Source organism: Rhincodon typus, chromosome 18, assembly GCF_021869965.1.
Source record: "Rhincodon typus isolate 14 chromosome 18, sRhiTyp1.1, whole genome shotgun sequence".
NCBI classification, from domain to species: domain Eukaryota; kingdom Metazoa; phylum Chordata; class Chondrichthyes; order Orectolobiformes; family Rhincodontidae; genus Rhincodon; species Rhincodon typus.
The window spans coordinates 54,748,449-54,770,349 of NC_063349.1; the positions used below are offsets into that span (position 1 = coordinate 54,748,449).

At 42.9% G+C, this 21,901-nt stretch overlaps 1 protein-coding gene across 1 annotated transcript; it reads left to right on the top strand.

The window, feature by feature from the left end:
* The first annotated feature begins 378 nt into the window (after window positions 1–378).
* fgfr1op2 (FGFR1 oncogene partner 2) lies at window positions 379–16,933 on the top strand. Its single transcript, XM_020525155.2, has 6 exons — window positions 379–581; window positions 1,516–1,652; window positions 8,104–8,221; window positions 9,535–9,677; window positions 15,196–15,309; window positions 16,013–16,933. The coding sequence occupies exons 2-6, from the start codon at window positions 1,518–1,520 to the stop codon at window positions 16,145–16,147; spliced, it is 645 nt and encodes a 214-aa protein (XP_020380744.1). The 5' UTR covers window positions 379–581; window positions 1,516–1,517; the 3' UTR covers window positions 16,148–16,933.
* The last annotated feature ends 4,968 nt before the right edge of the window (window positions 16,934–21,901 follow it).

Consider the following 21,901-nt stretch of genomic DNA (forward strand, 5'->3'; position numbering starts at 1 on the left):
CCCCCTTTCCCCCTCCCGTACCCTGAAACCATCCCCTTCCCACAACTGCCCCCACGTCCTGGGACACCAGCCCTGCACCCCCACCAATCCCCTCAATCTGGAACACTCCTTGGTGTGGCACGCAATATTCATTCCCCACCACCACCTTCCCCTTGCACCCTTCAATCCCCCTCCCACATCCCCCCTCCTCCAGCTTCCATGTTGTAGCAGTTTCCATACTTCTGTGAGACCCCTCCCCAATACATAGTGACTGTCTGCCTTGTTTACCTTTGCATGGGTTCAGTTCAGTGTCAGATTGGTTTACAAAGGGCTTATGTTGTGTTTGTATCTGAATTGCTTTTTATTATTTATAACTCAAAAACACAGAAGTAAAGCTTTGATCCTGTGTGTGTAGGTGTGAATGGGGAGTAAGGTTCTTTCGACCTCAAGACATCTAATTTGCCGTCAAAAACAGCCTAGTAATAAATGCAACAACAGAAAAATGCTGCAGATGCTGGAAACCTGAAGTAAATACAGAAATTGGTGAAAACACTCAGCTGCTGGCTGCGTTCAGGGAGATCAGAACATAGTTGGTGCTTCAGGTCTGTGATCTTTCATTTGATGTTATGATGCAGTCTGTGAGCCAAAGTTTCTCCATAATTTTTGTAACAACACAGAATATGCCTTAGCCATTGAAATGACAACCCAGTTTAACTGAAACACTGGCTAATTAGGCTGGTAATTAGTGTGATTAAAACACAAGAGGATTTCTGCAACTGTCAAAGTCTTGTCTTTGAAGAATGTCTTTTGGTAAAGTCATTTTCTGAAGCATTTGACAGATTTGGTTTTGTCATGGCCTTTTCTGTTTTTCCTGCTATCAGCAGGGCTTAATTGTTCGGACCCTTGCCTACAATCTGGTGGGTTTACCGATGGCCGAAACTGACTGCAGCACTGAGACAGAGCTGTGTTGTCTTCAGTGAAGAGTACCTGTGAAGATCCTTTTAAGGGTGCAGTAGTCTTTAAAGATCCTATTTAAGACCAATGTTTCAAACACAAATAACTTTCCTGAAATGGACCAGTGCTCCCAGATGTGGTTAATGGTGTCTTGCATTGTGCAAGTTTGGTTCCTATCTTGCCAACACAGCCCCTGGTGGTAAATGAAGATTCCCAGCGGTCTGGGAGAGCATGGAGCTTGATGAGCAGCCATTCTGATGAATTGCGGTTGCTGTTGTTAGATTGACTATTTTCTGTCTGCTGCAGGATTGTACACTAATACAATCTGTTTCATGTTCAATGAGCCATGTACGCAGGCACCCAGTAAAACAGATAGCAAGATCTGCAGATGCTGGAGTCAGAATCGATAGTGTGGAGCTGGAGGAACACAGCAGGTCAGGCAGAGTCAGTGAATCAGGACTGATGATGGGTCTAGGCCCGAAATGATGGGTCGACTCTGCTGCTCCTCTGATGCTGCTGACCTGCTGTGTTCCTCCATCTTCACATTGTATCGACCCAGTAAAACAGTCTTTCCTTTTACAGAAATGAGTTGTACTATAGAGAAGGTTCTGGCTGATGCAAAAGCGCTGGTGGAACGATTGAAAGAACATGACAGTGCAGCAGAAGCTCTCATTGAACAGACCACTGCACTCAACAAGCGGGTGGAGGCCATGAAGCAGGTGAGTGATATACAGCAAATATTCTGCAATCATTTAGCTCACAAATCTGCTTTTTCTTGAATCCTCCTGTGCCACGTGCCATGTTCCTATTCCATAGGATGGTCATTCCTACACATGCAGTTTGAATGGGAGTTGAGGTAGCATTTGTTAAACATCTCAGTCATGCTGAGATGGCAGTGGTAGGGCCTGCCTTACCCTACTGCAATCTGTGATAGTGCCCCCAAAGGTTAGGAGACTGTTCAAGGAAGGGTTTTTGTTTGTGAAAATCAGGGATGATATACAACTTTTTGAAGAAAGACCAGGCTTGTGGGAACTTTGGCAATGCTGGTATTTGTAATACTGCTGCTGTTATGCGTCTCTGCTGGTGGGTACAAGACATGGAAGGTGCTGCTGCTGTAATTTTGGTGAATTTCTGTAGCACCTCCTGTTGCTAACATGCTGCAGCCACAATTTTTTGGTGGTGAGGAGGATGCTAATTCGGGGACACAGTTAGCCTGTAACTAAATCTTTACCTTAAAGTTTATGAAGCTTAAGCTAATCAGACCCCATTTGTTCTTTGCCTTGTCTGCAGTCTAGCTTTCCTCAAACTGCTGGTGTCATACAGTGTTGGCTTTGCTGTTGGTTTCTCAATTTAAAAAGAGCATTGTATCTGGTACATTGTGGGTGATATGTTTTGGATAAGTGTGTCTTGGATATTTTAATTCTTAACTGCACTGTTAACCTCTTCATATCTGAATTTAGTTTGGAGTGTGGCTTTCTTGTGATTGCCTAATTTACCTGTTGGTGAGGCCACATCTGGATTATTCTGTACTGCTTCAGCCTCCTTACTTGCAAAAGGACATGATAACATTAGCAGTTCAGAGAAAATTCAATCAACTCATTCCTTGGGTGTAGGGGTTGTTTTCTGAGGAAAAAGTTGAACAAGACAATCTCATTGAGGCATATAACTTCCTGAGGAAACTTGACAGATTGGCTGTTGAGAGGATGTTTCACCTCATAGGGAAATCTAAGAACTAGGAGACACATTTAAAAACTAGGCATGCCCTATTTAAAATAACTGTTTATCTATGAGGATCATTAGTCTGTGAAACTCTGTTCCCCAGAGAGCAATGGAGGCTGGTTTATTGATTATTTTTCAAGCAGAGATTGGTAGATTTTTGACATAAAATCAAAGGGTTACAGCAGGCCAAGCAGGATCTTATCAAATGGAGGAGCAGGCTGGATAAGATGAATGGCCTACTCCCATTCTTAATGTGCTGCTAAGCATGTCTGATCCGAAAATAAATACTAACAAAGATCCATAAGGGAAATTTAGTGACAGGCTAGGTAGCCTGATGTGAAGCAGGTTAATGCAAAATACTTGGAGAGATGTATTATTTTTAACAACAGCTATTATAAGACGCAAAAGGAAAGACACTTGTGTAAATTCCTGTCTAAACATCAATGCTTCTCTGCAGATAATTGCAAGGGTTTATCCTGTTTTAGTTGGAGTGTGCTGTACCTTTAAGTAATGAGCATTTAGAAATTGCTCAACTGTTTCAGTGCATATGGTGAGTTGGATGGGACCTATAATAGAATCCTAGAATAGAGTCTTGTTATGTAAAACAGTCTTAATATGAAGTTGTTTGAACAAATCTGCCCCCGTTCACTCTCGAGTTAGGAAGTTGTTGCTAGGATATTAGCAAAGAAAAGTGGTGAATGTTTCCCTTGTTCAAACTGTTTTATTTGGTAAAAGTGTGTGTGTGTTTGTGTGTGTATATATCCAACTTTAACTCTTTAAGCTGGAATACATTTTGCGCAGAACAACATCAGTATAAAATGATGGCTAGAAGTCCCTATAACAGATGGATTAATAGTTGTGGGTTCATTGAGATAAATAGATTGAGAGAAGGAATAACTTGCACAATGCCTTTTGTCTCAGAAATACACAAAGTGCTTCATTTCAAATATAATCACTTTTGTTATGCAAGTGAAAATAGCAGCCATTTTATACACAGCAATATCCCACATTCAGCAGAGCGGTGAATGAGTACCAACACAGCAAGCACAGTATGGTTAACATAAGTTGGCATTCTTTAGTTGTGAAAACTGAAGGTATTGTTTTTGGTCCCTGCTCCAAACTCAATCCCCAGACTGCTGAATTCATTCTTCCCTTTGACAACGTGACATTAGATCAATAAATGTGACTGTGGTATCACATTTCATTCTGGGATGAGCATTTGGCCACCATGAAGTTTTCCCATAGCCCAACTTTGCCCCATCTGAACTCATTCCTAAATGAATTCCTTATTATTGCTTTTGCTACTTCTTGACTATCCTGATACAGTCCTCGCTGCTGTCCCATGTTGGACCTTCCGTAATTCTGTTGTCATCTTAACAAATCCTAGTTGCCCATACTTTAACCCATGAGACTCATTCACTTATCACCATTGGGTTCACTAACTTTCATTGGCTTTCATCCTTGTTTTCAAATCCTTCCATGATTTCGTCCAAACTCTCTCCTGCCCCCACCATCCCATCTATAAACTCCTACAGCCCAACAATTCTTCAATTGTGGCCTCTTGTGTATTTTCAAACATAATGCTTTACAATTGGTACCTCCATCTTCAGTTGCCTGAGCCCCCAAGTATGGAATGCCTTGCTTTCTTCCTTTGTGCCCCTGACCTTTTGTTGAAGACTTTGATCATCTGGCCTAATATCATCTTGTGTGATTTGGTGTCATACTTTGCATTATGCGCTATATTGAGATGGGGTGGAGGTGGGTACCATTACAACATTTAAAAGGCATCTGAATGCGTGTATGAATAGGAAGGATTTAGAGCGATATGGGCCAAATGCTGGCAAATGGGACTAGATCAATTTAAGATATCTGGTTGGTGCAAACACGTTGGACTGAAGGGTCTGTTTCCTTGCTGTATGACTCTGACTCTCTTAAGTACAATAACCAAAGCAAAAATACTGTGGATGATGAAAACCTGCAGTAACTCGGCAAGTTTGGCAGCACCTATGGAGAAAGAAACAGAGTTAATGTTCAAGCCCAAAATGACTTCTTCAGAACTGAGTGAAAACTTAAATGCATGCTGACTCGTCCGACTGAACTGACCCTTTTTCCATGTGTCTGTTAATTCTATCCCAAATAATTGTTTCAAGAAGTTTCCCCACCACAGCAGTTAAACTTGCATACCTGTAATTGCTGGGCATATTCTTACAGCCAATCATTGAACAAGATGTTATGTTTTGTAATTTTCCAGTCCTCTGGCACCTCCTCTGAGTCTGGGAAGGACTGCAAGATTATGGGCAGAGCCTGTACAGTTTGTACCCTCCCTTCCTTCGTTATTATTGGATGTATCACATCCAGTTGGGTGCCTAATCACCTTTCCTGATGTTAGTTATCTGACCTCAGCCTGGGCAGCTGGTATGGGTTCTCTACTTGACCTTGGTCTTCCTTGGACAGGGAGGAATAATCATGTGATTTCCCAATTAATGCCCGCTAAGTATGCGCCGCCTTTTGATGCAGTGGCAGTGTCCCTGCCCTGTATCAGGAAGCCTGGGTTCAAGTCCTACCTGCACCTCTGAACAGTTTGATTAGAAAAGCAGGTAACTAAAAAAAAATTAAAATTTATTTCATGTTTTATTGTGGCGGTGGCAGTGGCAGTGTTCGTATTCTGGAGCCAGGACAGTTGGGTTCAAGTGCCTTCTGCTCCAGAGGCGTGCAGTAATATCTCTGAGCAGGTTGATTTGAGATAACTATCTCAAAGGTTTTTATCTTTCGAACTTTGCTTTAACAGAGCTAAATCTAGGGTAGAATGTTTGTTTAACTGTGTTAATGTGAACATATTGTGTGTATTCGACCAGGTGTGTGGGGGGGTGGTGTGGAGTGGCAGAGGAATGTTGTCAGGGCTTGTGTGGCCCTTTGTATGGATTAGGCTGGTATGAACGGCTTGGGCTTCCGTTCCTGATCCAGGTGGGATGGATTTGGGACCTGCCGCCTTATCGTACCTGTGGTGGAATGTTGGTCAGATTGTCCTTCAGGCATGAAACCAAAGAAGTATTGTTTTCTGTTCCTAATTCATAACTTCATACTGGCTGGAGGCCACAGTCTAATCCGCAATGACCTTACCAAGGGACTGATTGGCCTACATCCGCTAATTGGTATGTTTGTGCATTCTTTTAGGTAGTGATTCTTGCTGTGCCGTTTACTCTGTGTTTGTTCATGGGATATGGGAGTTGCTAATGAAATAGCATTTACTGCCATTCTTCATTCTGATAAATGTGATGGTGAGTTGCTTTCTCAAGCTGGTGTAGAGCCACGTATAGTACTGTTAGAGAGGGAGCAAGATCCTGGGTGTTGACCCAGTGACAGTGGAGGAATGGTGAAATAGAATGTAGAATCCCTACAGTGTGCAAACAGGCCATTCGGCCCATGGAGTCCACACATACTCTCGGAACAGCATCCCACCCAGACCCACACCCCTGCCGTATCCCTGTAACCTTGCATTTTTCATGGCTAATCCACCTAGCTTTCACATCCCTGGACACTATGGCAATTTGGCATGGCCAATCCACCTAACCCGCACATCTTTGGACTGTGGGAGGAAACCGCAGCACCTGGGGGAAACCCACGCAGACACGGGGAGAATTTGCAAACTCCACACAGACTGCTGCCCAAGGCTGGAATCGAACCTGGGTCCCTGGTGTTGTGAGGCAACAGTGCTAACCACTGAGCCACCGTGCTGACATTGTTCCAGGTTAGGATGGTGAGAGGCTTGGATGCGAAATTTGAAGTCAGAAGTCATGCGAAAGATTGTGTGATTCAACATAAACTTTTGGACTATAACCTGGTGTCGTGTGACTTCTGACTTTGTCCACCCTCAGTCCAACAACACCACCTCCACATCAGGGAAATTTGAAGGTTGTAGTATTCCCATATATCAGCTGTCCTTGTTCTTCCAGGTGCTGGTAGAGGCAGGTACAGTTACAACATTTGAGATTTGGTTAGGTATGTGAATAGGAATGGTTTAGAGGATTATGGGCCAAACGCAGGCAAAATGGGACTAGTTTAGTTTGGGAAGTTTGGTCAGCACGGACGAGTTGGACTGCATCTGTTTCTGTGCTGTGAGAGTCTGTGGACATCACGGGTTTAGAAGGTGCTGTTGAAGGAGCTTTGAGATGCTGCAGTGCATCTTGTAGATGGTACACGCTGCTGCTATGTCCATCAGTGGTAAAGGGAGTGGATGCTGAAGGTGGTGTGCAGGCAGCCAATCGGGTGGTCTGATTTGGCCTGGATGGTGTTGAGTCTCAAATGTTGGAGCTACAGCCATCCAGGCAAATGGAGGGTTTTGTAGATGGTGGTAAAATATTTGGGAGATGTGTACTGGAGGGATTACCACAGAATTGCCCCTCTTGTAGCCCCAGTATATACCTGGTCTAGTTTAGTTTCTGATCAATGATAACCCCAAAATGTGGATTTTCCAAATTGCTGGGTAGATGCCAATGTTGTAGTTGTATTTGGCTAGGGGTGCAGCAAGTCCTAGAGCATATGCCAACTATTCTGGGAATGTTGTCAGGACCTATAGCCTTTGTAGTATCCTGTGCCTTTTGCCTTGTTAACTTCACAATGTCTAGAGATGATGGAAGCTTTCATTCTCATATTCTCCCTGTTAAGAGGCTGTCTGGCAAGGAACAAATAACTAGAGAGGGTTTAGATTTTGCTGGAGTTTGAAAATCAGCCGTGGGAGTGAAAGGCTATTGGGTTGAGCAGGAATGTGGAGTAATTAGAGCGACCATGATCTTATTGAATGGTAGAGCAGGCTCAAGGGGTTGAGCCCCCCACACACCCACTCCCACCCTGGTTGTATAATGTTGTAGGCTGAGAAGAAGCAAATATCAATGTATTAATTATTGCAGTTATGAAGTGGCCGGTTCTATGGCATTTATTCAATTTTGTTCTTAAAGGAAAACGTGACAGTGAAAAGCTTACTGCAAAGGTACTGTCCAGTCAAATGACCAGAGGTCATTCGATGATAGATGAACACATCTTCACACTCTTAAGTGTAGCATGAAAGTGGTAGGGGACTAGATTTATTGAGCCTTTACAGGGCCTCAGATTATTAGAGACGTGTGGCATTTCCGGGAAATGTTATAATTATGTAGATGATTTTGAGTTTTAGATAAAGCTACCTTTTCTTCATTTGCAGTCTCACTTTTGTTCAGTCACATGGACAGGATGATATGTGTCAGACAACTGCAGGACCATCCTCCCCATCATAAATCAGCAGGCAATGTGACTTTAAAAATGCTACTTGTTCCTTCTTGCAAGATTAGTGCATTTATCACTTTCCTCTCATTATCCCATTCCATGCAGCCCCTTTTTTAACCGAGAAAAAACAGATTTGTGTAACAGGCAGAGTTTGCAACTCCTAACTCCTATTCTTGTTTTTTTTTTGTTCAGTACCAGGAAGATATTCAGGAATTAAATGAAGTGGCCAGGCATCGACCTCGCTCCACCCTTGTGATGGGAATCCAACAAGAAAACAGACAAATCAGAGACCTACAGCAGGAAAATAAAGGTGAATCTTCATCGTATCTATTAATTCAATCAATTGAGATATTCAGTTCAGTGTATAGGTATATTCCCTTCAAGCCATTTATCTTTACTGGGCAGTGTGATGGAATATACTTTAGTCTGTGCGTTTCAATGTTTAGTAATCATGTATGGAAAATGATGAACAGCATGTTTATTGCATTTGAAGATAAATTTATTTCACTTCATGTGGCACCAGGCCATGGCGTAAATGCTGGTTTAGCCAGTGCTTACATCCATCCACAAATATAAAAGAATATCTTAAATTTAAAGCCAAGATATTTAATGTTAAGTCTTAGACAACCAGTTGGCGGAGGAGACCAGAGTTGATCTTTACTTAATTTTAGATTTATTCACAAAGTGAGGCACTGCAGTTGTATTGTTCCTAATTCTACAATGCACCACATGTGTCCATTCACGTCCCTTCAAATGCTTCTGAAGCATATTAAACAAATAAACTAATAACTCCTTGGACAGGTGCACTGTAACTTGACTGTAATTTAAACAAAAACTTTTAACAGAAACTGACCAAATTGAAGTATCATTCAGCCCAGCGATCACAGAAAACCTTGAGGGCACTCGTGTCCGAGCCCCCACAGTGGTGGACCCAACCAGGAAAGACAAGCAGGTAGCAGACTTGAACAAGCTCCCCCGACCTCAAGCACCGGCAACCTGCACATGTTAATGGCCAAGCCCAGCAGCAAGCTAATGAAGGAGGTCTCTAAACTAAATATCACAAGTATGGCATTATGCACCCTGTTTGTTGTGTTGCATGCATTCCCAGTTTGGCTCAGCCTTTGGATCTGTTCTGTGAACATTGCTTTTTGTATAAGAATTCACAATTATACCTAATACCTAGTGGTATTATCATTGGCCTGTTAATCTAGAGACCCATATAATGTTCTGGGGACCCTCATTCAAATCCCACCACAGCAGATGATGTGATTTGAATTCAATAAAGATACAGAATTAAGAATCTAATGATTACCATGAAACCATTGTTGAATGACAGAAAATCCCATCTCGTTCACTAATGTCCATTTAGGGAAGGAAACTACTATCCTCACCTGGACTGGCCTACATGTGACTCCAGACACACAGTAATGTGGTTGACTCTCAACTACCCTCTGGGGAATTAGGGATGGGCAATAAATGCTGGCTTGGCCAGCGATGCCCTCATCATGAATGAAGGAAAAAAGTTACAAAAATCTTGGTAAACCAAGAATCTTTTGATAGAATAGTGTCGGGTTATTGTCACAAAGCATTGGCGATGAACCGTCATTGGATTCTTGTTCCTAGAATTACGGACATCACTAGAAGAACATCAATCGGCACTGGAGCTCATCATGAGTAAGTACAGGGAGCAGATGTTCCGCCTACTGATGGCCAGTAAGAAAGACGACCTTATGATGATCACAAAATTAAAGGAACAGCATTCCAAGGTTCGTGGCAGAGTCTTTTTTGTTTGTTTTTCCATTTTACAGCAAGTATACTTTACAGTTTTGTGTGTTGTAGCTGCCTCGTATAATGAACAGAATTCACCAAGAAGGGATATACCCTTGAATTGCGCCACAATAGAATCGGTGCATCTTTTATTTAAAAGCTTCTGATACAATTTAATGACATTTTTACAACTTTTAAAAATAAAGTGATTATTAAACACCCTCAGGTCTCTTTAAGACCTGGAACCTCAGGCATTTAAGACCTGGAACATGCTGCTTGAAAAGGCAGGAAAAGCAGATTCAGTAGTAAGAGAATTGGAAAAATAGTTGAAAGGATAAAAAATGTGCAGGGATCTGGGAGAAGTACAGGAGTGAAATTATTTGGATAACCCTGTCAAGTCCAGCACAGGCACAATGGGCTGAATGATCAATACCTACTTTGTAAGATTATGTTGCATATTTGAAATGTTGGAATGTGGTGCCACCTACACTCTTAAGAGGGACATTGATGTGCCTATTTTAACAGTGCAATGTTACTGTAGGAGCTGTCATTTTTAAAAAGACATACGTTTTCAACCTGGACATTCCATAAAATTTAAATCCGGCTACTGGCAAAATCAGGCAGGTAATATAGTCTGCTACTATTGGAGATATTGAAAGAGGCAAGTTAGGTTGTTGAGCCATGCAAAGGTCTAGTACAAAATCTATACTTTCCAAAACACAAACAAAAATTATGGGAGCAACTCAGCAGCTCTGGCAGCCTCTGTGGAGAGAAATCAAAGTTAATATTTCAGGTCTAGTGACCCTTCCTCAGAACGCTGCTTGCAGTCCACAGATGCTGAGTTTCTCCAGCAATTTCTGTTTTTGTTTCAGTTTTCTAGCATCCACAGTCTTATTTTTAGTGCTATACTACTGGAAGTTTGAAATTGCCCCCAGCCTGTTGTAATGAAGACCTCTCCCCTGTGGCTGTAAAGATCCCATAGGAAGTGGTTTGAGCCAGGTCGCCTTGTGTGTGCTATAGAGAATTCATCCTGATGCACTCTGGGTGCTAGATAGAGGTTAGTCTATTGTTGAGGTAGATGTCTTCATTTAAAAAATATCCCATAGGTCATAGAACAATACAGAAAATATGAGTTGGCCATTGAGACTGCTTCGCCATTCAACACAATCTTGGCTGACCCACTACCTCAACGCCATACTCCTGTTCTTTCCTCATATCTCTTAAATTTCTAGAAGCTAAAGGTATTCTTTCTTAAATATATCCAGTGACTTCCCTCCACACCAAGCCCTGAATGAAGAAATTCCGAAATTGGCTATTGTGTATGCTGAAACTGTGACTCCTTGATCTGGACCCCTCAGTCAGGGGAAGCATTATCCCTGCATCCAGTCTGTCCGAATCTTAGACAAAGTCAGAAGTCACGCGACTCCAGGTTATAATCTAACATTTGAAATTGCAAGTTTTCGGAGCGCTGCTCCTTTGTCAGGTCGAGTGTTTCGAATAAACCTGTTGGACAATAACCTGGTGTTGTGTGACTTCTGACTTCGTCCACTCCAGTCCAACACCAGCACCTCCACATCATGGAATTTTAGACATTTCAATAAGAATCCCCCTCATTCTTTTAAACTCGAGTGAATTCACGCTACAACAAGGTGCAGAGCTGAATGAACACAGCAGGCCAAGCAGCATCATAGGAGCAGGAAGGCTGACGTTTCAGGCCTAGACCCTTCATCAGAAAGGGGGAGGGGAAGGGGGTTCTGAAATAAATAGGGAGAGAGGGGAAGGTGGATAGAAAATGGATAGAGGAGAAGATAGGTGGAGAGGAAACAGACAGGTCAAAGAGGCGGGGATGGAGCCAGTAAAGGTGAGTGTAGGTGGGAAGGTAGGGAGGAGATAGGTCAGTCCAGGGAGGACGGACAGGTCAAGGGGGCGGGATGAGGTTAGTCAGTAGGAGATGGGGGTGGGGCTTGAGGTGGGAGGAGGGGATAGGTGGGAGGAAGAACAAGTTAGGGAGGCGGGGACGAGCTGGGCTGGTTTTGGGATGTGGTAGGGGAAGGGGAGATTTTGAAGCTTGTGAAATCCACATTGATACCATTGGGCTGCAGGGTTCCCAAGCGGAATATGAGTTGCTGTTCCTGCAACCTTCAGGTGGCATCGTTGTGGCACTGCAGGAGGCCCAGGATGGACATGTCGTCTGCGGAATGGGAGGGGGAGTTGAAATGGTTCGCGACTGGGAGGTGCAGTTGTTTATTGCGAACCGAGCGTAGGTGTTCTACAAAGCGGTCCCCAAGCCTCCGCTTGGTTTCCCCGATGTAGAGGAGGCCACAACGGGTACAGCGGATGCAGTGTACCACATTAGCAAATGTGCAGGTGAACATCTGCTTGATGTGGAAAGTCTTCTTGGGGCCTGCGACGGGGGTGACGGAGGAGGTGTGGGGGCAGGTGTAGCACTTCCTGCGGTTGCAGGGAAAAGTGCCGGGTGTGGTGGGGCTGGAGGGGAGTGTGGAGCGGACAAGGGAGTCACGGAGAGAGTAGTCCCTCCGGAAAGCAGATAAGGATGGGGAGGGAAAAATGTCTTTGGTGATGGGGTCGGATTGCAGATGGCAGAAGTGTCGGAGGGTGATGCGTTGGATCCGGAGGTTGGTGGGGTGGTATGTGAGGACGAGGGGGATTCTTTTTTGGTTGTTATTGCGGGGAGGGGGTGTGAGGGATGAGTTGCGGGAAATGCGGGAGATACGGTCGAGGGCATTCTCGACCACTGAGGATGGGGAAGTTGCGGTCCTTGAAAAACGAGGACATCTAAGATGTACGGGAGTGGAATGCCTCATCCTGGGAGCAGATGCGGCGGAGGCGAAGCAATTGGGAATAGGGGCTGGCATTTTTGCAGGAAGGTGGGTGGGAGGAGGAGTATTCTAGGTAGCTGTGGGAGTCGGTGGGCTTGAAATGGAAATCGGTTTCTAGGTGGTTGCCCAAGATGGAGACAGAGAGGTCCAGGAAGGTGAGAGAGGTATCAGAGATGGTCCAGGTGAACTTAAGGTTGGGGTGGAAGGTGTTGGTGAAGTGTATGAACTGTTCGAGCTCCTCGTGGGAGCACGAGGCGGCGCCGATACAGTCATCAATGTAACGGAGGAAGAGGTGGGGTTTAGGGCCAGTGTAGGTACGGAAGAGGGATTGTTCCACGTAACCTACAAAGAAGCAGGCATAGCTTGGGCCCATGCAGGTACCCATGGCCACCCCCTTTGTCTGTAGGAAGTGGGAGGAATTGAAAGAGAAGTTGTTGAGGGTGAGGACGAGTTCGGCTAAGCACATGAGGGTGTCAGTGGAGGGGGACTGGTCGGGCCTGTGGGACAGGAAGAAGCGGAGGACCTTTAGGCCATCTGTATGGGGAATGCAGGTGTATAGGGACTGGACGTCCATGGTAAAGATGAGGTGTTGTCGTCTTGTATGACAAGCTGCCAACCTCGGAATTGGTCAAATGAACCGTTACTACACTCTCTCTGTGGCAAGTTATATATTTTCTTGGAGACCAGAACTGCAAGCAGTAGTCCAGTTGTGGTTACCAAGGCCCTGTACAGCTGCAGTAAGATTGTATTCAATCCCTCTTGCAATGAACGCCAACATAGCATTTGCTTTCCTGATTGCTGCATCTCCATAAATAACTCTACTGCTTCTGTTTCAAGCCCAGTATGATGATGCTGGACTCAAAGCATTAACTCTCACTGTCCTGACAAATAGACCTGCTGAGTTTCTCCAGCATTCTCTGTTTTTATTGCTGCGTCTGATTGTTTGCTTTCAATCCTTGGTAGACAAGGAAACTCAGGTCCCTTTGTCCCTTTCCCAATCTATCACCATCTTCAATAGTACTCTGCTGTTCTGCTTTCCTTATCAAAGTAGACAATTTCACACACTCATGTTATACTGCATCTGCCACACATTTGTCCACTGACTAACTTGTCTAAGTTGCCCTGAAGCCTCTTTACAACCTCCACACCACTCTCACTCGCACCTTGTTTTATCTCAACAAACTTGGAAATAGTAAACTCGATTCCCTCATCCAAGTCATATACGTTATAAACCTATTAGTGAATAGCTGGGGCCCAAGCACTGAACTTTGTGATACCCTTCTTGTCACTGTATTCTACTCCAGAAACAGCCCATTTGTTTCTCTGTTTCTTGTTTGCTAACCAATTCTTATCCCGTTGCCAGTATATTTCCACCAATCTCATGTGCTTTGATTTTGCACAATAACCTTCTCATCAAAGTCTTAATCCAAGAAACTAGGAAAGTGAATAGAAAGAAGATAAAGGGCTCAGAATTAATCAGAAACAGAGCCATAGGGTTGATCAGTATAGAGAGCTTTTTAAAGTCAACAAAAATACCACTTCCATACTCAATGAGGACCAGCTGCAGTACCGTGGAGCAGGTCGGTCACTTCACTGAAATTACAGGTTAACATAATATGCCTTCCACAGCTTGTATAGAAGTTCAAAATGCATTTTATATACGATATACACACACCTGTCCACATAACGTCCTAGCCTTCAAGGTGAGCAATGGTCTAGTGGTATTATCACTACACTATTTTTCAGAGGTCCAAGTAATGTTCTGGAGACTTGGGTTTGAATCCTGTCACGGCAGATGGTGAAATTTGAATTCAGTTTGAAAAAATCTGGAATTAAGGGTCTAATGGTGACCACGAATCCATTTTTGATTATTGGAAAAGAACTTCCTGGTTCACTAATATCCTTTAGGGAAGGAAACTGCCATCCTTACCTGGTCTGGCCTTCATGTGACTCCAGATCCACAGCAATGTGGTTGACTCTTAACATTTGTGGATGGACAATAAATGCTGGTCTAGCCAGTGATGCCCACATCCCATGAATGAATAAAAGAAAAGAGCAGGCACTGTTTCTTTCACTTGCATGAGCATACTCACGTACAGATTCTCTTGTATGTCATCAGCTTTTTATTTGAGGAAGTCAGTTGTCTCTGGTCTGGAGCACAGTTGCACTGTTTACCTCTTACACATCTTTAAAAGCACTGGTTTAAACAAGCAGATCCAGAAAATGATAACTGCTTTTCATCAGCCGGGGCTAATTAGAAATCATTTTGTAATTGTTTATAAATTTCAGACTGCAAGACAATAATTTTTTTGTCCCTTTTGTAATCTTGTCTCTCATTCTGTCTTTTATTTTGCTTTCTCTACCTGATTTGACATTGGATGGACTACTTTCTCACTTCCTGGTTCAGACTCTGCACAACTCTTAATAACTCTTCACTTTGATTAAGGAGACACAGTGCACTGTTGACATCATTCCCCTGAAGTGGGTGAGGGGCACTTATTTTTTTGTTTGGCTGATGACAGCCTACAGTGCATAGTGACTGACTGCAGAATCCTACATGCCATTGTGTACCAGAACTAAACTGATGCTTTTGAACACTGGAGTGAAGTGTGATCATTCAAAGTAAGTGGCTTCTTCAGTGTGCACAAAATTTACTTCTTGGCACTGTTCCCTACAGGAGCTCCAAGTCCACGTGGACAAGATCAATGAAATGGCCACAGTGATGCGAAAGGCAATTGAGATAGATGAGCAACGCCTGTTTAAGGAACAAGAGAGAATTGTTCAATTAGAAGTGAGTAGAATGCAAAAATGAAAATATAATTGTTTGCCTGGTTTTGAAAGTCATTTAAATTGCGTCCCTCTCTCAAAAGTTCTGCTTTGCCCTACTTTCAATTATGTTATTCTCTGTGCTCAAATGTGCAATTATCCAATCAACAGGAGATGATGATTCCAGTGAGTAGTTTCTGCTTGTATAGTCTTATTTGTAATTTTTAAAGCTGTTTGAAAGATTTAAAGTGGTTTCTATCCATGAAGTGGATATAGAGATATCAAAGGAACATACTGGGTTAGATAGATATTTCTCAAGAGAGGGAAAGCAGATTAGCATTTCAGGTGCAGCATCTTTTTACAGAAATTTTCACATCTGATGCACAAATTCACCTTTTACCTTCACAGATGTGGCGAGATTTATTTCTGCCATTTTCCGTTTTACATCTCAATTCTATTTTCCATTCAGTTGTATTTCACCAGTCTTTTTTTTCCAAAAGTTAAACAATTTTTGAACATGGTCATATTAAGGTTATATGACCAACAAAGAAGCTTGGTGTTTGGTTATGTATAATGCATAATGTTTCTGACACTGGAATCTGAAGGGATCTATGAAAGTAGCTAAATGCTATGTGATTGCTTCAGCTGGCCAGTTTTAATTCCACCCTTCATTTGGACGGCATTACCAAGGTCGCTCAGTTGTCTAAAAGCTCATTGTTTCTTTGCAGTTTGAAAACAAAGGCTTGAGAGAGGTTCTTCAGATAAACAAGGAATCTTTTCTTTACCTAAAGGAAGAGTTATCGGAAAATACATCATTATCCGGTTTAGTGACAAACGCCAACCTCAGCATGCGGAAAAGCTGAAAGACTGCTCGAATCCTTGAGCTTCCAATATTAATCTCTCTGTTAGCACATGTTAATGTTATATTCAAACTGACTGAGCCACTGCATCAAATAGGTACATATTACTGTTGATTTTTGCAGCTATAATAGGGGGTTTCATGGCAAACTTAATTAAACTGATGGGAATAGCTTACTATCTTTTATTGCATGATTGGCTTTAATTAAAAAAAGTCTGTTCATTTGTTTGTTTTTGTTGAAAGTGGCTGGCGTTTTGTGTCCACTTTAGGGTCCGCCTCATTCCTATCTGGTTTTCTGGTGGTGAGTACAATTCAGTCTTGACATCCTTTGCTACTGCCACCAGAACAGGCCTCAGGGAAAATAAAGCAATCACTTGTTCACCCTTTGCAAATATGAAACCCCTGTGTGTGTGTGTATATGAGAAAAATAAATTGTGTAATTTATAATGTTGATAGATTGGGGAGGGGGGTGGGTGGTGAGGTTGGGGATTGAGGAACAGATTGTGCCATACACCTGAACATTTACTATCACAAAGTTGAAATTGGAGAAATATTTATTCTTTAGAATTTTAACTGACCAGGTCTAGTGAGTATGAGCCAGTACTGCTTTAGGGTGGAAGAACTGAGGAACGAATTCCTGGACAAACCTATAGATTAAGTTCTATTTTTTAACCATATTGATTCACAATGTGAGATCAGTAACTGGGATTAGGTTGTTAATCCTGCAATTTCTGTACTATATGTCTGTGGATGTGTATATTTTTGTTTCAATAAAGAGATATTGATTAAAGTCTGTTGCACATGCCTTCAAGCATTGGGCTCCTGAATCACACTGTACTATTGCCTCAACAAGAGGCTGATTAGTGTCAGTGTTTGTGCTAGCTTTCTGTGGAAGGATTCATAGGCTGATTACCTTTATCTTTGTACTGTTGCTATGGAAGTCTAAGGTCCTGGGAGGATTTATAGACTGGCTGATTTCTATCAGGCTGTGATCATTCTTTGATCTGTTCCATTTACAAGTAATCTGTTTAGCCGCCTCCTCAGATGAGACTACATTGTGTGAGCATGGAAGACAGTGTGGGAGGAGAAAATATAGTACAATTATCTTCAACTATTCTACCACTGCCCTCCATCATAAGGTCAGAACTGGGGACGTTCACCATTGATTCCAGCTTCAATAACAGCTTGGCACTATATCTGCAAATATATACTCCCTCTAGCTCTGATGCTCAAAATGCAAGGAGGGTGTAGGGAGAGAGACTGGCAGCTTATATAAAAAAGTTATCCCAAACTCTTCTAGTCAGCTGTGGAAAAATTCAAGCTTTGCTGCAAGTCCTTCCTATTACAGTGATCAGAACTATCCAATCTGAGCTATGATCTCTAAGATGAGCAGGAGCCATTTAGGAGATGTAGGCATAAGTAGTAAACGGGGTAGGACGGATTAGGGACCAAAAAGAGATTTACGTAGAGGCCATGGCTGACTTAGTTTGCATGTCTTTACCAAGGAAGGTGATGTTATCCAGGCCTTCATGAAAAAGAAGGAACTTCAATCTCTGGAAGGGTTCAAAAATGGAGGTTTTGGAAAGTGTCTCTACCTAAAGTTGACAATGGTATCAAAGAACTTTTACAAAGAACTGTCACAACTCACTGGGGTAATGTGTTGGAAATCATGTCCGCTATTCTCCAAATTATCACAAACTTGAAAAGATTTACTCAAACTATCCAAAATCCCTAGTTTACCTGACTGATGAACCCAGCTTAAGAGAAAATAGTCACCAGGTTTATGTACTTAACAAAAAAAGCTATTTATTACAAACAAAGTGTGACCAGTTATGGAATAGTGGAGTGTTTGTCTAATGCCGTGTAATCTTTGGTAGGAACTGTCTTTATCCTTCCCTAGGGCTGATGTACAGGAACTCCTCATCTTTTCCCAAGATGATGCCTTATTCCCCTGGATCCCCTCATTCTCACCATCCACTTGCACAAGGACTATTTTCCTTGGAGCAAGACCACCGAGAGCAGATCTCAAAGTATTCCAAATTGTCAGAGTTGTGGGAATTATAGTGGAAAAATGTTCCCCCCTCAAACAGAGAATGAGGGTACAAAGTAGACCATCCAGCCCATAATGTCAACTTTGCCAATCAATGAGATCATGGCTGATCTGATAATCCTCAACTCCACTTTCCTGCCTGCTCCCAATAACCCCTTGATAGATTTTGATAGCAGTGAGAGAGTAAGAGTGAGTTCCAGTCTCCATGATCCAAAGGACATGTGGCACCATTATTTGGATGAGATTGAACCAGGTTCCCAGCCATGAGGATCCAAAGATCCTAGTTGAATATCAGGGGAACTAACCCTTTGCTGATAGAAAAGTAAAATTTCACAGATGCTGGGAATCTGAAACCATCAGATCTATAGCACAGAGAAAGGCCTTTCAGCCCATCAAGTCTATGCCAGTCAAGAACAACCTATTTTAATTCCTTTTTCTAGCATGTGGCCTGTAGACTTGCTATGCCTTGGCATCACAAGTGCATATGCAAAGTGCTGGAGAAACTCAGCAGGCCTGTGGAAAGAGAAAGTCCACATTGTGTTCAGTATGACTTTTTCAGAACTCGTTATTGGGGGTGGCATTGTATAAAAATAAGCAGTTACACAAGACATGTGGAAACATTTTCTCCCTAAAAGGCAGAGGTAGAGAGATTCCAGATGATCAAGGCAGGTAGAGTGCAGGTTTGAAATCAGATTAGCCGTGATCTAATTGAATAGTGGAGCAGACTCAAAAGGACAGAGTTGCTTACTCCTGTTTGTAGGTAATGAAAGGTACTGTATTAGTGCAAGGCCATTTTTCACCTTCAGAAGATCCAGTTGTACTTTTTTTTTAAGTTTGTAAAATTATCATTATTTAAAGCTATACTTAGAGCTTGCCCCAATTCACAATAGAAACACTTTTGCTGTAGCTACTGCCACTCTTCATTATGAATCTACCTACTTAGATGAACTTCAAAACTTGTACAGTGAATCTGGGGAATAATCAGAGGTATGATTAAATAGTTCCTTTTAAAATAACAAGAAATCTGAAAACATCTGAGTTCGGTCAAGGATGTCACCAGTAAAAACCGAAAGAGCTGCGGATGCTGTAAATCAGGAACAAAAAAAGTTGCTGGAAAAGCTCAGCAGGTCTGGCAGCATTATTGAAGGAAAAAACAGAGTTAACGTTTCAGGTCTGGTGACCCTTCCTCAGAACCAGATCCGAAATGTTAACTTTGTTTTTTTCCTTCACAGATGCTGCCAGACCTGCTGAGTCAAGGATGTTGCTAGTGTCTACTTGAAAAAAAGCTCAAAACTTCAAAAGGCTACTTCTGTCCTATATAAAACATGGTGAAAAACATTCCTTAGTACTATTAGCAGTGATAAGAGGGATAAGCACAGTTCATAAAAATTGATCTTGGAGGAAGGCTGGGTGGTTGGTCTTTGGTTGCAGTAGGACTAGACAGATTGGTTAGACAGGCGGATCAACCTTGACAAGTGTGAGGTGATGCACTTTGGAAGTAGTAACAAGACAATGGAATGCTCGAACAGAGCGGACACCAGGAAGCTCAGAGAGAAAAAATGTTGTGGTCCTTGTCCACAGAGTCCTGAAGGCGGTAGGACAGGTAAATATTGATACTTGACTTCATCACTTGGGGCATAGATTATAAAGGGCAGGAAGATTATGTTGGAGCTGCACAGATATATTGGTTAGGCCACAGCTGTAGCACCGTGCACAATTCTGGTTGCCCCACCAAAGGAAGGATGCGATTACACTAGAGGACATGCAGAGGAGATTCACCAAGATCTTGCCTTGGATGGAGCATTTCAGCTTTCAAGAGTCTGGAAAAGCTCATGTTTTCTTTGGAGCAGAGAAAGTTGAGTGAGGACCTCATAGGGACGTGTAAAGTTTTGAAGGGCATGGACAGGGTGGATAGAAAGCAACTTAAAAGGGGTTGTGATGAGTGAGCACAATTTTAAAGTGAAATACAGGAGGTTCAAAGAAATTGCTCTCACCCAGGGGATGGTGTGGGTCTGGAATGTTGAGGCAGAAAACCTCACAATCTTTTAAAAGGTGCCTGGATGAGCACTTGGAATGTCACAACAGTCAAGACTATGGGCCAAGTGCGGGACCAGTGTAGATTTCGAACATAGAACAATACAGGCCCTTCGGCCCACGATGTTGTGCCAAACTTTTACCCTAATCCTAAGGTCTATCTAACCTCCACCCCTACCTTACACTATCATCCATATGCCTATCTAATAGCCGCTTAAATGCCCCGAATGAGGCCGACTCCACTACCCTCTCCGGCAATGCATTCCACACCCCGACCACTGAGTAAAGAACCTACCTCTGACGTCTCCCCTATATCTACCTCCACTCACTTTAAAACTATGCCCCCTTGTAATAGCTACCTCCACCCTAGGAAAAAGTCTCTGGCTGTCCACTCTGATCATTTTGTACACCTCTATCAAGTCACCTCTCATCCTTTGTCGTTCTAAAGAGAAAAGCCCCTAGCTCTCTCAATCTTTCCTCGTAAGACCTTCCCTCCATTCCAGGCAACATCCTGGTAAATCTCCTCTGCACCTTTTCCAATGCTTCCACATCTCTCCTATAATGAGGCGACCAGAACTGGACACAATACTCCAGATGTGGCCGAACCAGGCTTTTGTATAGCTGGAGCATAACTTCACGGCTCTTGAGCTCAATTCCTCTATTAATGAAAGCTAACACACCATATGCCTTCTTAACAACTCTATCCACCTGGGTGGCAGCTTTCAGGGAACTGTGGACATGAACCCCCCCAGATCCCTCTGCTCCTCCACACTGCCAAGAATCTTTGTTAACCCATCCGCCACTTCTCAGCCCAGCTCTGCTTCCTATCAATGTCCCTTTGTAACCTAGAGCAGCCCTCCGCACTATCCACAACTCGACCCACCTGCGTATTATCCGCAAACTTACTAATCCACCCTTCATCCAAATCATTTACAAAAATCACAAATAGAAGAGGACCCAGAACAGATCCTGGTGGTACAACACTCGTAACTGAGCACCATGTTGAATATTTTCCGTCCATTACCACCCTTTGTCTTCTAAGGGTCAGCCAATTCTGAATCCATTCTGCCACATTTCCCCCTATCCCATGCCTCATTACGTTCTGCATGAGTCTACCATGGGGAACCTTATCAAACGCCTTACTTAAATCCATGTATACCACATCCACTGCTCTACCTGCATCCATGTGTTTTGTCACCTCTTCAAAGAATTCAATAAGGTTTGTGAGGCATGATCTACCCCTCACAAATCCATGCTATCACAAATCAAACTGTGCCTATCTAAGTGATCATAAATCCTATCTCACAGAGCCCTTTCCAATAATTTGCCCACCACTGATGCAAGACTAACTGGCCTGTAATTTTCGGGGTTATCCCGGTTCCCTTTTTTGAACAAAGGAATGACGTTTGCCCTCTCCAATCTTCCAGCACTACACCCGTGGACAGTGAGGATGAAAAGATCATCGCCAAAGGCCCTGCAATCACTTCCCATAGAATCCGTGGATAAATCCCATCAGGCCCGGGTGACTTATCTATCTTCAAGTTCCTCAAAATTCCTAGTACATCTTCCTTACTAACATCGACCTCCTCTAGCCTACCAGCCTGTTTCACACTGTCCTCCTCTACAACTAGGTCCCTCTCATTTGTGAATACCGGAAAAAAGTATTCATTAAGG

Bases quoted from the DNA above. Each gene is read 5' to 3' on its own strand.
- fgfr1op2 (XM_020525155.2), top strand. From the start codon at position 1,518: ATGAGTTGTACTATAGAGAAGGTTCTGGCTGATGCAAAAGCGCTGGTG. The intron at 8,222-9,534 runs GTGAATCTTCAT...TCTTGTTCCTAG, and splicing joins CCTACAGCAGGAAAATAAAG to AATTACGGACATCACTAGAA. The intron at 9,678-15,195 runs GTTCGTGGCAGA...TGTTCCCTACAG, and splicing joins TAAAGGAACAGCATTCCAAG to GAGCTCCAAGTCCACGTGGA.